At 38.8% G+C, this 13318-nt stretch overlaps 3 protein-coding genes and 1 non-coding gene across 4 annotated transcripts; 3 read left to right on the top strand and 1 right to left on the bottom strand.

Moving 5' to 3' along the window:
• The first annotated feature begins 568 nt into the window (after window positions 1-568).
• On the top strand, window positions 569-5945 carry aqp8a.1 (aquaporin 8a, tandem duplicate 1). Its single transcript, XM_029456496.1, has 5 exons — window positions 569-924; window positions 1111-1237; window positions 1683-1894; window positions 2614-2748; window positions 5730-5945. Exons 1-5 carry the CDS (start codon window positions 617-619, stop codon window positions 5770-5772), a joined length of 825 nt encoding a protein of 274 aa, XP_029312356.1. The 5' UTR covers window positions 569-616; the 3' UTR covers window positions 5773-5945.
• A 2179-nt stretch (window positions 5946-8124) lies between these two features.
• LOC115024884 (aquaporin-8-like) lies at window positions 8125-10075 on the top strand. The gene is made up of 5 exons (XM_029456748.1): window positions 8125-8449; window positions 8537-8663; window positions 8952-9166; window positions 9810-9944; window positions 10030-10075. The coding sequence occupies exons 1-5, from the start codon at window positions 8190-8192 to the stop codon at window positions 10073-10075; spliced, it is 783 nt and encodes a 260-aa protein (XP_029312608.1). The 5' UTR covers window positions 8125-8189.
• Window positions 10076-10417: 342 nt separating this feature from the next.
• hbae5 (hemoglobin, alpha embryonic 5) lies at window positions 10418-11898 on the bottom strand. Its single transcript, XM_029456716.1, has 3 exons — window positions 11743-11898; window positions 10946-11153; window positions 10418-10621 (listed from the first exon to the last, which is right to left on the bottom strand). The coding sequence occupies exons 1-3, from the start codon at window positions 11835-11837 to the stop codon at window positions 10493-10495; spliced, it is 432 nt and encodes a 143-aa protein (XP_029312576.1). The 5' UTR covers window positions 11838-11898; the 3' UTR covers window positions 10418-10492.
• trnai-uau (transfer RNA isoleucine (anticodon UAU)) lies at window positions 11307-11400 on the top strand. Its single transcript has 2 exons — window positions 11307-11344; window positions 11365-11400. It is a non-coding gene; the product is annotated as a tRNA-Ile (tRNA).
• Window positions 11899-13318: the final 1420 nt, after the last annotated feature.

Raw genomic sequence — 13318 nt, 5'->3', positions numbered from 1 at the left:
ACAGTTTTGAGGTATTTGTACTTAACGTGATTATTTCCAATTTCTGCTACTTCATACTCTTTAAATCCAAATATAGTTATTTTCACTCCACTATATTTAATTGATATATATAGTAACTTACTTTAGATTCAAATGATTACTACAAAATATGAATCAACTGACACATTATGATATATTAATACAGATACGTTAGCTCCACCTTTACAAGCTGCAACATTAAAGCGATCAACACATTAAATGCATCAATAATTAAGAACTTTTACTTCTGGCACTTTCATCCTGATACTTTTGTAGGTTTACTTCAGTAAAAGTTCAGAATACTTCAAAGTATGAACATATGAAGTGTTCATAGCTTCTTTGTGCTGCCCCTAAAGTGTCTCCTCGTGTATTAGAATGATTTCACTGATAGAAATCTCAAATGTGTGGTATTTCTTAAACAAAACATGTGTTGCTCTTCCTTATCTGTCAATAACATAATCATGTGATTTTATGAGCTTCTCCTGATTGCCAACAGTCTTGGGAGTATAAACAATAGCAGGAAGGTGGGGCATCAGTAAGAAAGAAAAAAGAACGAGGATGTGCGTATGTCCTTCACTGATCATTTTAAGAATATCTCATGCACATCAGAGCACATTCAGCAGAGTGCGTTGAGGAACAAGTCAGTATGTCAGGGACAGAAACCAAAACAGAGGTCTTCACAGTCACTGAGATGGGAGAGCCGGCGGCAGAGAGAGGCACCAAGAGGACACACTTCTTTGAGCTGTGGGTGCAGCCCTGCCTGGCTGAGCTGTTCGGTACCAGCCTGTTTGTGTTCGTGGGGTGTGCGTCTGTTATTGGGAACATGGGAGCGACGGGGGTCACCCAGCCCGCTGTGGCACATGGACTGGCCCTGGGAGTGCTGATCACGCTCTTCGCGCAAATTAGGTAAAGATGAATGCTTGATGTCGGATGTTTTTGACTCATTTTCTTGTTTTTGCATGATCAGAAATGTCTTAATTTCCTCTCACTGACATGTAGAGTATACTTTAATGACACATTCGGATAGATAAGGGTAATTATTATCAGCTCATAACATCATTGAGGAGATAACGTTTATTGTGTTTACTGCAGTGGGGGGCACTTTAACCCTGCGGTGTCGCTGAGCGTGTACCTGTGTGGAGGGATGCAGCTCCCCCTGCTGCTGCCATACGTCCTGGTTCAGATGTTTGGAGGCCTGATCGGTGCTGGTTTGACCAAGGTGAGGAAATCTATGGAAGCCCAAATCTGAGAGTTAGTCATGATGAAAATACAAATACTCATGTTTAACTTACATACTGTAATCAAAAGCATCATAAATATGAGATAATAAGCTTAAATATTATTTTGACTTGACTTCCATCATTTGCCACATTAACTTAAATTAAAACTTAAACTTAGTATTTCAAATTTTGACTTAAAATTGCAGAATTGTGTCAAATATTTGATTTAATATATGATCATTTTACCTCCTAGTAAGTTACATTTTTGACCTATTATCTCACAAGTTTGGGTTAGTGAGGTTAAAGTTTTTACTAATCTCATATTTGTGACTTTTTGTTTAACTTGTGACTAACACCAAACAGCTGATCTCTTTAGTGACCTTAAACCCTGGCACACGTCTATCATGCACAGGATGTTATATGTTTAATTTGTTCTTCTTCCAGGTGATGTTCCCCTCTAATGTGTACGCTGCTTCCTTTGGAGGAGCCTTCGACATAGCAGACACCGCTGATCTGGGTAAAACCACTCTGGCTGAGGCGGTGATGACCCTGTTCCTCACCACGGTGGTGTGCATGGGCGCCGTCAACGACCAAACACGCTCCCCGCTGGCTCCGTTCTGCATCGGCCTCACCGTGACAGCCAACATATTTGCAGGGTAAGAGCCTCAGAGGTAAAGTCATCCCAAACATTATTCTATGTGTCTGTCAGTCGTACCAGAGAAGAAGACCGGATTTATTTAAATACTGAGGTCACGATTATATTATTTATACTCTGGGAATCAATAACTGCTCATAAAGTCAACTAACTCAAACTAAAATACTTAATTATTATAATTATTGCATGATACAAAATTATTTAAAATAAATTATCAGTAAATTATGAACTAAAATAGCGTATTAAGAGTGTTATAGGTATTAATTTAATTTAAAATATGGAGCCGCGGGAGGGGAATAATATTCACTCACTTACTTGCTTTATTTATTTACAAATTTACAGGTACATCAGTTGGATATTCTCTGAGATTAAAGCAATATATTATAAGGAAAAGGTCACAAATCTACGAGAAAAACACTTGTAAAATAATGTGTTTTATTTGTCAAGAAACCCCATTATTTCACATCAACCTCATCTTAAAAACATTTAATCTCAGAGAATATTTTATTATTTTTTATTATTATATTAAGTTTCTTTCTTGGAAATTTCAGATTTTTCTCCCGTAAATGTACTAATTTAATCTCAGAGAATATTCACGTTTTTTTCTGGGAAATGTACCCAGAATATAACCCCTCTCCTCGGTAGGTCTTTTGTTTTATACCTACAATGGCCCTAATACGCAGCGCAGTAATAATGTTGTGGTTGGTATGTGTGTTTCAGTGGGATGCTGTCTGGAGCCTGTATGAACCCTGCCCGAGCCTTCGGTCCTGCAGTGTTTGCCAACCACTGGAGCTTCCACTGGATCTACTGGGTCGGACCCACGTGTGGTGCGCTGCTCACTGTCAGCTTCATCAGGTATGTAAACGGCTGTGCGGCTACGCACATCCAGCTGCTACAAGAGATACAAGAATGTCAAGGTGACATGACCAGAGTACAATCTCTGCAAGTAGGACAAAGCTTAGATGAGCAGAAGAATAATACAGGATAAAAGTCAACAAATCCTCCTGCAAAGATTCTTACAAAAAGTTATTTTTCCTTCGGATGTCCAGCAGAGAAACTACTTTTAGGTTAGAAGACGAAGAATTTGTGTCTTTTTAAGGTTAAAAAGTAATTTTTTATGTAAAGTACGCTTGTTATGAAGCCAACAGTACGTGTTTCAAGTACAGAAGTTATGTTGTTCTGGGTCTCGTGTTTGTTCGACCCATCCATCCACCCCAATCTCCACCTTTGTCGGCCCTCATACTACATCACCTGACTTCCTTAGACACATTATGTTGCATTGCCTTTCGCAGGTATAAGTACGAACAGTCTGGTATAGTTGAGAACACGGTAGTTTTCCATTGTTACTTTTTTACAAGGTCATTTAATAAAACCTTGAATTGGTTAAGTTGGACGGTTGTTGAAACTTAAAGGTATCCTGTACCGCTTTTGACCACTAGTGGTGCTACATTTACATTTGCAAGTCTTTTAGGAAATGTACTCGATGTGTTTGCTGTTGATTGCAACTGAAATCAAACAGTATTCGGTATGTTTTTGGTTCTCCCCCACCCTGGTGGTGTGAGATTGTAGTTCAGGTTAATAAGAAACGCTGTGGACGCAGAAATAAGCAGATTGGTTGGGTTGAATATAAATGGGTGGAGCCAAAGACGCATTTAAATGAAGGATACAAAGTTGGCAAAGATATATATATATATATATATATATATATATATATATATATATATATATATATATATACACACATTATATTCCACACGTGATGCTGGAAGGTCAGCAGTATCTCAGTAGATCAGAGGTAGCCAACGCGGTCCTGCGGGAACTTGGTCGCCCGCAGGGACCACGTGAGTCGCCCGCAGGGCATGTTCTAAAAATAGATGGAGCTCCGTCTAAAAGTTTTATTTAATTGTTTTACTGTTTAAAAAAAAATCAATAATACTTGAATTATTCTTTATTTTAAAATGAGAATATTGAATATAGAATTTAAAAAACCAAAATGTTTTATGTATAAGAACTCTGTACCCTGTCTTCAATTCCACGCGCAAGCTAAATCTCCATTTACCTTTTTCGCTGAGACAAGCTAGCGGGAGCAGCTACGGTGGGGCGCGAGGTGCGGTTTTTACGCTAAACGTGGCAGAAAAGCGAAAGAAAACGAACTATTTTCACAATGATTGGGAGGAAGAATTATTTTTTACAACAGTGAAAGTAAAGTGTGTGTGTCTCATTTGCGGGGCGACGGTGAATTGTGGAAGCTACCATGCTACCATGCTAACTAGCATGCTAACTAGCATGCTAACTAACTACCAGCTGCAGCACTGCGGGCAGAACGAGCCGAGAGTTAAAGCTTTGGGCAGCAGCATCTCTTCTCACCAGGCCGGTGAACAAGTCACAGAAAGCATCATAAGCTTCATTCAGAGCTGCACATTTTATAATAAAGAAGAAGAAAGCCTTTCCGGGCGGAGAGGTCTTGAAAGGTGCAATGATGTTATTGAAAACACTGTTCAAAGACGAGAAGAAAGGTTCTGATGTGATCTCCACTCTCTAATGTTACAAAGTTAGTGTTTGTACAAACAGGATATGATCTGAAGATGTGACAGTTAATGATTTCCTAAATCTTTTTACAGAAGTGATATTTTGTACTAAAATATAACCGGTGTGAATTTGAACAAAATGCTACAAATGTTCTCATTCATACAAAACTGTCAATAAAGATATTTACAAAGATATCAGAGATGTGATAACTCTGACTTTCAGATGTTGAAATAGATTGAGAACATAAATAAATATATATATGAATATGTATTATGATTATTATTATTAATGATAATATTATAATTAAAGGTGAACCGTGCAACTATGTTATTCAGGTAGTTTGTAGCCCTTCGTATTATTCAGTACCCTTGAAGTAGCTCTCAGTATCACAAAGGTTGGTGACCCCTGCTTTAGATAGACAGCTGTATAGATGAGGGGGAGGGATTAAACATGACAGGATCCCCCTCCCTCCTCCTTTTCCACTGGACTTCAGTCCAACATGACACAGAGCCAAACATCTTCTGTAGCTCCTCCCACTGAACTCTGACTGACCTGATACCTTCACTTCAGTCAAGTCTGTCTCTTTGAGGGATTCGAGTCTCTTTGTCGTCCTTTTGTGGTGGTTTTGTGTCATTGTCTTCAGTTTATGTGTGTGTGTGTGTGTGTGTGTGTGTGTGTGTGTGTGTGTGTGTGTGTGTGTGTGTGTGTGTATGTGTGTGTGTGTGCTCATGCAGACTCCTTCTGTAGCAGGAACTACCACAGAGGAGGTTTGGAGTAAATTCTCTCTGTGCACAGATTTTGTCACTGCGATAGATATGTAACCGTGCAGGATGCAGTCACGAAACTTCACATGTGGGTAGCTGAGATCAAAATGAAGGCCGAGGTTGAAGATGGGCATGGTCCGAGCAAAGGCGCCTGATGTAGGGGGGTAGGAAGTGGGTCAATTGCCCCTCACCCCCAATTTTTTTCCCCTGATCTCTAGTTTTGTGTCCCTTTGTGGTTGTTTTTTCTGTCCTTTCTTTCTGGCATTTTGAGTCTTTTTCGAGGTCTTTTCGTGGTTGTTTTGCGTCTCTTTGTAATGTTTTTGGGTCTTTTTGTTGGCACTTTGAGTCTCTTTTGAGCCGTTTTGCATCTTGTAGTTGCTTCTCTTGCATCTTTTAGAGGAATTGTGCAGGTGAACTCCAGGGAAGCCCTCGTCCCTGTGCCCCACAGTCCCCTTCAGTAATCCATCCGTGTTCTTAACATGATAACAAATCGTTCTCTGTGCTGCTGTGAATCACCAATAATTGACGTTTCGCTCTTTGCAGGTTGCTGCTCGGTGACCAGAAGACTCGAGTTGTGTTGAAGTGACCGTGTAATTTATTAAAGATGAAGCGAGAGGACGTCTCAACAATCAGACTGTAATTTTTAAAGTGTTCAGCAAAATGTGTGCAAATATGTTTGTCCTTGAACTCGCCATAGTTGTTGGCTCCTGCTCAAAGACATGTTTGTATTTCAAGATTCAATAAAGTGTTTGATGATACGATCGGGATCTGATAGCTACTCCTCGCTTGGACTTGATGACTGCTAGACAATGTCCCGACACATTTTATAATACATTACATAGGATTTCACACAAATGATCATATTTTCTGTTATCTATTAACAGTCTTTTTGTACTTTTGTTTGGGTCAAAGTCCTCAATGGAAAATAGCTTTATTACTCAAAAGATGGTGCAAGGACAGAGAACCTTTACTCTACGATAAAGAGAGATTAGAATCATAAAGTGCCGCCGAAAACTATACAATACTAAAACGGTAATGATGAAGATGTATCACAGTGTGTGTGTGAGTGTGAGTGTGTGTGTGTGTGTGTGTGTGTGTGTGTGTGTGTGTGTGTGTGTGTGTGTGTGTGTGTGTGTGTGTGTTTATAATTAGGTTTATTGCCAAGTAGGTTTACACATACACAGAATTTACTTTGGTGTATAATAGTGCAAACATAAACACAATAAGAGAAATGTAAATGTAAAATATAGTTATTATAAAAAAAATATTATAAAATCAAAAATGTGTACAAGAAACATAAATACACGTGTATAAATAAAAGTGTAAGTATTGTGCAGGAAAGTTTAAAAAGTTTCATTAAAGAAGTTTGAAAAGTTAATAATGTAACTACAAAAACAACTTCTGCAATATATAAATACATGTGAGTATAAATAAGAATAAAAAAGCATGCAGTTAAACATTAAACCAACATAAAATATAATAATTCTTCCCTTGTTTGGTGTTAACTTAAGTAAAAGTAGCAAAAAACAATGTCTATTGTAAGTAAAAGTCCTGCTTCTCAAAGCTTAGTTAAGGAAAAGCATAAATATGTTTAAGTATAACAAAGTGAAGGTATGATTTGTATTATATTACGGGGTTATTATAAGGTGCAACTTATTTTTTACTGCTTAATATACTGTCGGCATTTTAATTTGCAGTAAATTACGCAGTTTTTATTTATCTATAAAAGTGTTTCTTTAGCTTTAAACAAACACGAATGAGTCAATGCATTGAACATATAGAAATCATTTAAACATGTTTTTACTGCTCAGCAATCCATTTGTATTTTTATAGAAGATGAGACCACAAGGACTCAATTATAGACGAACATGACTTGATCAGGAGGAATACGTGAAATAGAAATACTCAAGTTAAGTCAAGTTAACACCGCGTTTAATTGTATTTTAATACACATCAAACTATTCAGTAACTCCTCATGTATTGTCATTAAAATGCACTTATAATAGAATAAGTTAAATACTACCCAGTGTGTATAATGTAACATTTAATGTTGTCCTTATTTGAGCTTCTATTAATCACTTTATATTCACAGGTTAGTGCAGTGGTTCCCAACCTGCCCCGTCTGAAGGGTCACGAGATGAATCTGTGGGGTCCTGAGATGATTAATGTTGCACGAGAGACTAAAGAATACAAATCTAAATGCTGTTTCATAAATCTTTATTCACAAACTGGAAGAAAATGTGAAATGTTCAGAGGGGAAATGTGTCTGAAGCTCCCTCCTCTCTGATTGGTCAGTTTTTCTGCATCTCTGCAGCCAGGAAACGACTTCAACGCCACTTCAGCTGCACTTCCTACCTACAGTATATATTGTATAGTTGTGACAATTAAAGACGTCCTGACGGCTTTTCTCTGTAGAATGAGCGTTTTATTATATTTGACCTTTAACCTAGAAAATCTCCTTTTACAACGTGGGACCTTTAACATCTGAGAGGTGACCAGGGGCCCCAACTGCACACTGCTGTGTACCAGAAAGGTTGGGAACCACCTTTAACAATGTGTTGTATTTATATGTAAAATCTTAATCTGTAAAGTAACTTCTAACTATAGCTGTTCAACAAATGTAGTGGAGTGCAAAGCACAACATTTATATAGTATTTTACTTGGTACTAGAGTAAGTACTCAATCCGATATAATCTAATGATCGAGTGAGGAGACAAACCCATATTCTGTATCGTAAAGTCTATGGTCCAGCTCCCTCTTATCTACAGACGCCATTACTCGATGTACATCCAAACTGGTGATCTGGTGAGGCATATATCGTTCACCTTTGATATTTTATGATCCATGACGCAAATCCAGATCCACGTGCCAGCTGCTGGAGGTGAATATAAATAAGCACAGCACCTTGCAGTGCCCTTGACTTAGTCTGCAGGCTGGTTCAGGTGTAGCTGCTGCTGCAGGTGCAGAGTATCGGTGAAGAGTCTCTTCATAAGACAAGCAGCAATGGGGGTTGAGAAAATGGAAATGGACGACACAGACTCTACTCTGATGGAGAAGGGACAGAAGCCAATCGCTCCCAAAGCTCCCAACAAATACGAGACTCTGTTCCAGCCCTGCCTGGCCGAGATAATCGGGACCATGTTCTTCGTTTTCGTCGGCTGTGTGTCCGTCATCGAGAATGTGCCGGCGGCTGGACGGCTGCAGCCGGCCCTGGTGCACGGACTGGCTGTGGCGGTGATGGTGGCGGTGATGGATAACATCAGGTAACATGGAGTCAGACGCAGTTGGTAGAATCATATATTAGTTTCCCATCTGATCTCAACATCTCTCTGCTGCTTCTCTTTCTCTAGCGGCTCCCATTTCAACCCTCCCTTCACTATTGCCATCTACCTGTGTGGAGGCATGGAGCTGATGATGGTGGGTCCCTACCTGGTCAGCCAGCTGATTGGAGGAGTGCTCGGAGCTGCAATGTCCAAGGTCAGTTGAAAGTGAATCAACTAATCGAAGCACAGTATTGTGAAAACAACCCTGTGCAGCTAAACGCATCGTCTCCCATTAAACACGTGGTTGACGTTGTAAAATGTAACAAAATAGTTAACAATTAAATTAAAGTTAATATAAGTCAACCTTGACTTTCAGTTTTGTTGTATGTGAATGCACTTTTCAGACCAGTCTGTCTGAAAAGATGTGTGTTTGGACTCTTTTCTGCACACACATGAACATATCAAATGCAACTATTAAAATCCTTAATTATACATTTCACAGATGATGACCCCTACAAGCCGCTACCTCAACGCCACAGGAGCAGCGTTTGATATCCTCAAGTCAGAGAGCCAGCTGTCCGGAGCCATCTTTGGGGAGGTGGCCATGACCTGCCTGATCACCATGGTGGTGCTGCTGGTGGCGGTGAACAGCAAGACGAAAACCCCGCTGGCTCCGTTCCTGGTGGGCTGCACCGTCATTATCAACGTCCTGGCAGGGTGAGATAAAAGGGCGATGACTATAACATGCGTTATTGAGGCACCTTGTTAATGATTCACCAGATCCTCCAGTCACAGTGATACTTTCACTTGCATGATCAAGCTTTACAGTGTGCAGGGAGTAGCCCCGTAATAATAATAATAATAATTGACATTTAATACAAATAAAAATAAAGTTTCTAAATAAATTAAAATAGTAACAAAAACATAGATATGTATTATTAGTTTCTTGAACATTGAAGTAATAGATATGTATGTAAGTAATGACATTAAAGGAGTCCATTAAAATATACTTTCTTTTATTGAAATGTCCTTTACTATTGAATTATTTCAAAATAAAATTATTTCAGATATATAATTATTTGAAAATCATTATTTAAATAATGAAATTTCGTAATAAATTAACCAATACTTTAATATACACGGGCAGGAAACGGAATACATTGCTCTAAAATGCAAGAAGATGTAGCTAAATGTTATTATAATTATATTATTATATTTTAAAAACCATGAAATTCAGACTCTGGTTATAAAATAACCACATTATTATGAATTATACGATGAAAATTGAAATTTACACCATTTTTAGATTTGAATAAATAAAATCGTATTAATATTTAAACTCCTTCGTGTGTCGGTGCAGGGGGGACGTGTCAGGAACGTGTCTGAACCCTGCCAGAGCTTTCGGTCCAGCTGTGATGACCAACTACTGGGTCTACCACTGGGTCTACTGGGTGGGGCCCATCGGTGGAGGCCTGGTGGCCGCTGCTTTGCTCAGGTGAGAGAAGCCGGATCATAAATAAATAAAATAATAAACAACATGTCATTATGATAAAACTCACAATGTCTTTCTTCTCTTTCAGGCTCGTTCTGGGTGATGATAAGTTACGAGTCGTTATGAAAACATAACAGCCTCCAGTGTGCGTTTATTGCCATGCAGGCGACAATAAACCTGTAAACATTGACTGTCTCACCATGTCAGCAGACGCGCTTGACTCATGTCATAATGATATGCGGCCAGTTTGATGCTGTACTTTTCTTTTCTTGTTTTCCTTCCTTGTCAAACTGTGTGATTTGAAAATCGTGTGGATTTTTCATTATGAAATAAAGAACAAAAACATGTAGACGATGTCTTCATTTGTTCCCCTGCCCATGCAACTATAAATGCTTTTTTTTTTTACTTGTGCATGTATGAAGGGAAAACACATTTCAGGAGACATTAAAGACACAGTAGACTCAGTTTTGAGCGGCATGCAGTTTATTCTCTAATTTTCTACCATGACACGTGACACGATAGACTGCATGTGGCATCCCACACTGCGCAGTTTAGCGGTATCTCTCCGCGAGAGCCAGGGACACGCCACTCAGGAATTTATCCAAGGAAACGTGGGCTTCAGGGGTGAAGTCCTTTGGGTACATGATGGAGACCACCACGAGAATGCAGTGAGACAGGATCTGCGGATGACAGCGGAAACAATTGTAAAGCAAATATGCATATACAACTATATTTAAAAACTTTATTTAATTTCAAGAGAAGAGTTGGTTATTTTATTTTCTCCCAAAGCGCAAAACATGCTGAGTGCAACCTCAAATCTGCTGAATCAGCTTTGAAAACAAAGACGTCTAATGCGTAATTTACGCGTAAATAAAGCACTACTCGTGCGTAAAAGTACGCACAATTCATCCAAACCTCAGTGTAATGTGAAATGACACTGAGGTCAGCACATATCTTATATCAAAATATCACAATGTGCATGATGTCAGTGAACCCTGTCTCACCTTGAAATTGGCCGGATCCACTCTCAGTTGGTAAGCGTGCTGCTCGCTGAGCTCCATCAGGCCATTGGTCAGGTCGTCAATCTTGCTCACAGCCAGAGCGATTCCACCCATCACGTTCTTACCGTGTTTCTTCACGTGAACAGAACCGGGGGACAGGTCTGGCCAGTGGGTGAAGTAGGTCTTGGTTTGCGGATAGACGAAGAGCATCCTGTGGAAGTGGAGAGGACGTTAAGTGGCGGGTATGTTGGAGAGCTGAGCCAACTGAGCGTAGAACAAACCAATAACACGAAGCTCTCTAAACTCTATATAGTGTTATGACTTTGGATGTTTTTTAAATTTATTTGATGGATACAAAAAGCAAGCTCCAGTGGCGCAATCGGTCAGCGCGCGGTACTTATAAGACAGTATTCAGCCGAGCAATGCCGAGGTTGTGAGTTCGAGCCTCACCTGGAGCATCTGTTTAATAAATGTTACAAACAGAAGTACAGAAAAGTTTGACCTTGTTGTTTGAGAAGTTGGTCAATAGTTACAATTCCCTGATGCCTATTTCGGGTTTCATCTAGCATCTTTAGAGCCGATTCGTTTCCATTGACACGTAACTCATTATTGTCATTAGCAGTAGTTGTCTTTTTGTTTTAAAACAAAATGGCAAATTAAAATGATATGTTGCGCTAGAAAACAATTTAACCAACCAAAGTTTCACTAAAGTTTTAAATAAAACTGAAAGAAATTCCTAAATTAGTGCACCTAAAAGCGAGACCATATGGCAGGTTGGAGCATCTCAAACATGGACTCACCTGCTCAGAGCGTCAGCTCCAATAGCATCCGCAGACTTGGAGATTTTGCCCCAGAGGGCCCTGACTGCAGCCTTGTCTTTCTCGGTTAGACTCATCTTGGGTTTAGAGTCTGAAGGTTTGGAGTTCTTCTTAAATGCAGTTGGTTTGAGAGTCACACCCACGGGGCCCGACGCCAAGCCACGTCCCCCTGACGCATATCGGACCCTTCCTCCCGCCCTGATAGGCACAGCAGTGGCCGGACGCCAGCCTGAGAGGCGGTATCAGCTGGTTGCATCGTGGGACATCAGTTGGCACAAATATGACATTTTACGTGGGCTAAAATGCAGAAGAGTCCTCACGTGTGGTGTTAGGGTTTGTTAGTGTAGAAGCAGGAAGCAGAGGTTCACCCTGAGGGGCACGAGGGCATCTCAGGTCACAGGAGTCAGGAGCAGCGATGTGTTTCTGAGTTTACTCCCCAGTGGAGATCAATAAAGTTGCTTTTTGAATCATCATTGTAAGTTGTGAGACATTCTGTGGTCTGGAGCAATTTAAGATGAAACAAGAATACAACATTTCCAGACAGAAATCAAATTTGGATTCAGAACATTTTCTTTTATTAACATTTATTATAAAGCCTCTCGCGCCACAAGAAGTTCAACATTGCGAGGATGTTTTGCTGACAGGCATAAACATATTATATTAGATATATAGCCTGTACAAGAAAGTAGGATTTGATTAAATGTTATTAGAATAATAACAGTTTATATAACAAGCAAGAAAATTGGCTTCAAGAAATCAAATAAATGCATGTTTGCACATTCGGCATTTTTTAGTAACGTTTATTTCAACTTCCCGAATGCTGCACACACTTAATCATTTCATAATAATAATGACATTCTTGTTGCAGTTGTAAGAAGTCGCAGGCTTTAAGATTCATCAGTTCGTTTTTAAAATATTTCATAAATGTATTTCACTTTCAACTTCCAGCAATTAATTAATTTCCCATCAAGGGGAGGAGATGCACATAACGTTTATCACCAACGCCCTCAAGTCATTTCTTCATCAAAACATATGTGAAGTTTGGCACCAGGTGCCAAGGGTGGAGGGGGGTGGAGGGGGCGCAGCTGCAGATAACAGCAACGTGGTTCTACAGATAACACTCTTCAACTGCTTTGCAATTAAGTGACATTTGCAGTCAAATCTAATAAACACAAATAAAGTTATATCGGTTTTTATTCCTGTTTGTATTATTATCCAAAGAAATGACTGAGAAATTCTGCCATATAGTGTTTTTTTGTCATTATATATAAATATATATATATATATATATATATATATATATATATATATACATAATATATATATATATATTATATATATATATATATATATACATAATATATATATATATATATATATATATATATATATATACATAATATATATATATATATATATATATATATATATATATATTATGTATATATATATATATATATATATATATATACATAAATACTTAATACATAAGCACTGATAATGACTAAATTAATATGGTCCGCTAAAGCATAAATCTCCTGCTTTAACTTCAATAAAT

This window comes from Cottoperca gobio, chromosome 19 (assembly GCF_900634415.1).
Source record: "Cottoperca gobio chromosome 19, fCotGob3.1, whole genome shotgun sequence".
Taxonomy (NCBI): Eukaryota; Metazoa; Chordata; class Actinopteri; order Perciformes; family Bovichtidae; genus Cottoperca; species Cottoperca gobio.
This window is presented reverse-complemented; position numbering and strand designations above follow the sequence as displayed.

Bases quoted from the DNA above. Each gene is read 5' to 3' on its own strand.
- aqp8a.1 (XM_029456496.1), top strand. From the start codon at position 617: ATGCACATCAGAGCACATTCAGCAGAGTGCGTTGAGGAACAAGTCAGT. The intron at 925-1,110 runs GTAAAGATGAAT...TGTTTACTGCAG, and splicing joins ACGCTCTTCGCGCAAATTAG to TGGGGGGCACTTTAACCCTG. The intron at 2,749-5,729 runs GTATGTAAACGG...CGCTCTTTGCAG, and splicing joins CTCACTGTCAGCTTCATCAG to GTTGCTGCTCGGTGACCAGA.
- LOC115024884 (XM_029456748.1), top strand. From the start codon at position 8,190: ATGGGGGTTGAGAAAATGGAAATGGACGACACAGACTCTACTCTGATG. The intron at 8,450-8,536 runs GTAACATGGAGT...CTCTTTCTCTAG, and splicing joins GCGGTGATGGATAACATCAG to CGGCTCCCATTTCAACCCTC. The intron at 9,167-9,809 runs GTGAGATAAAAG...GTGTCGGTGCAG, and splicing joins ATTATCAACGTCCTGGCAGG to GGGGGACGTGTCAGGAACGT.
- hbae5 (XM_029456716.1), bottom strand. From the start codon at position 11,837: ATGAGTCTAACCGAGAAAGACAAGGCTGCAGTCAGGGCCCTCTGGGGC. The intron at 11,154-11,742 runs GTGAGTCCATGT...CCACTTCCACAG, and splicing joins GGAGCTGACGCTCTGAGCAG to GATGCTCTTCGTCTATCCGC. The intron at 10,622-10,945 runs GTGAGACAGGGT...TGTCATCCGCAG, and splicing joins TGGATCCGGCCAATTTCAAG to ATCCTGTCTCACTGCATTCT.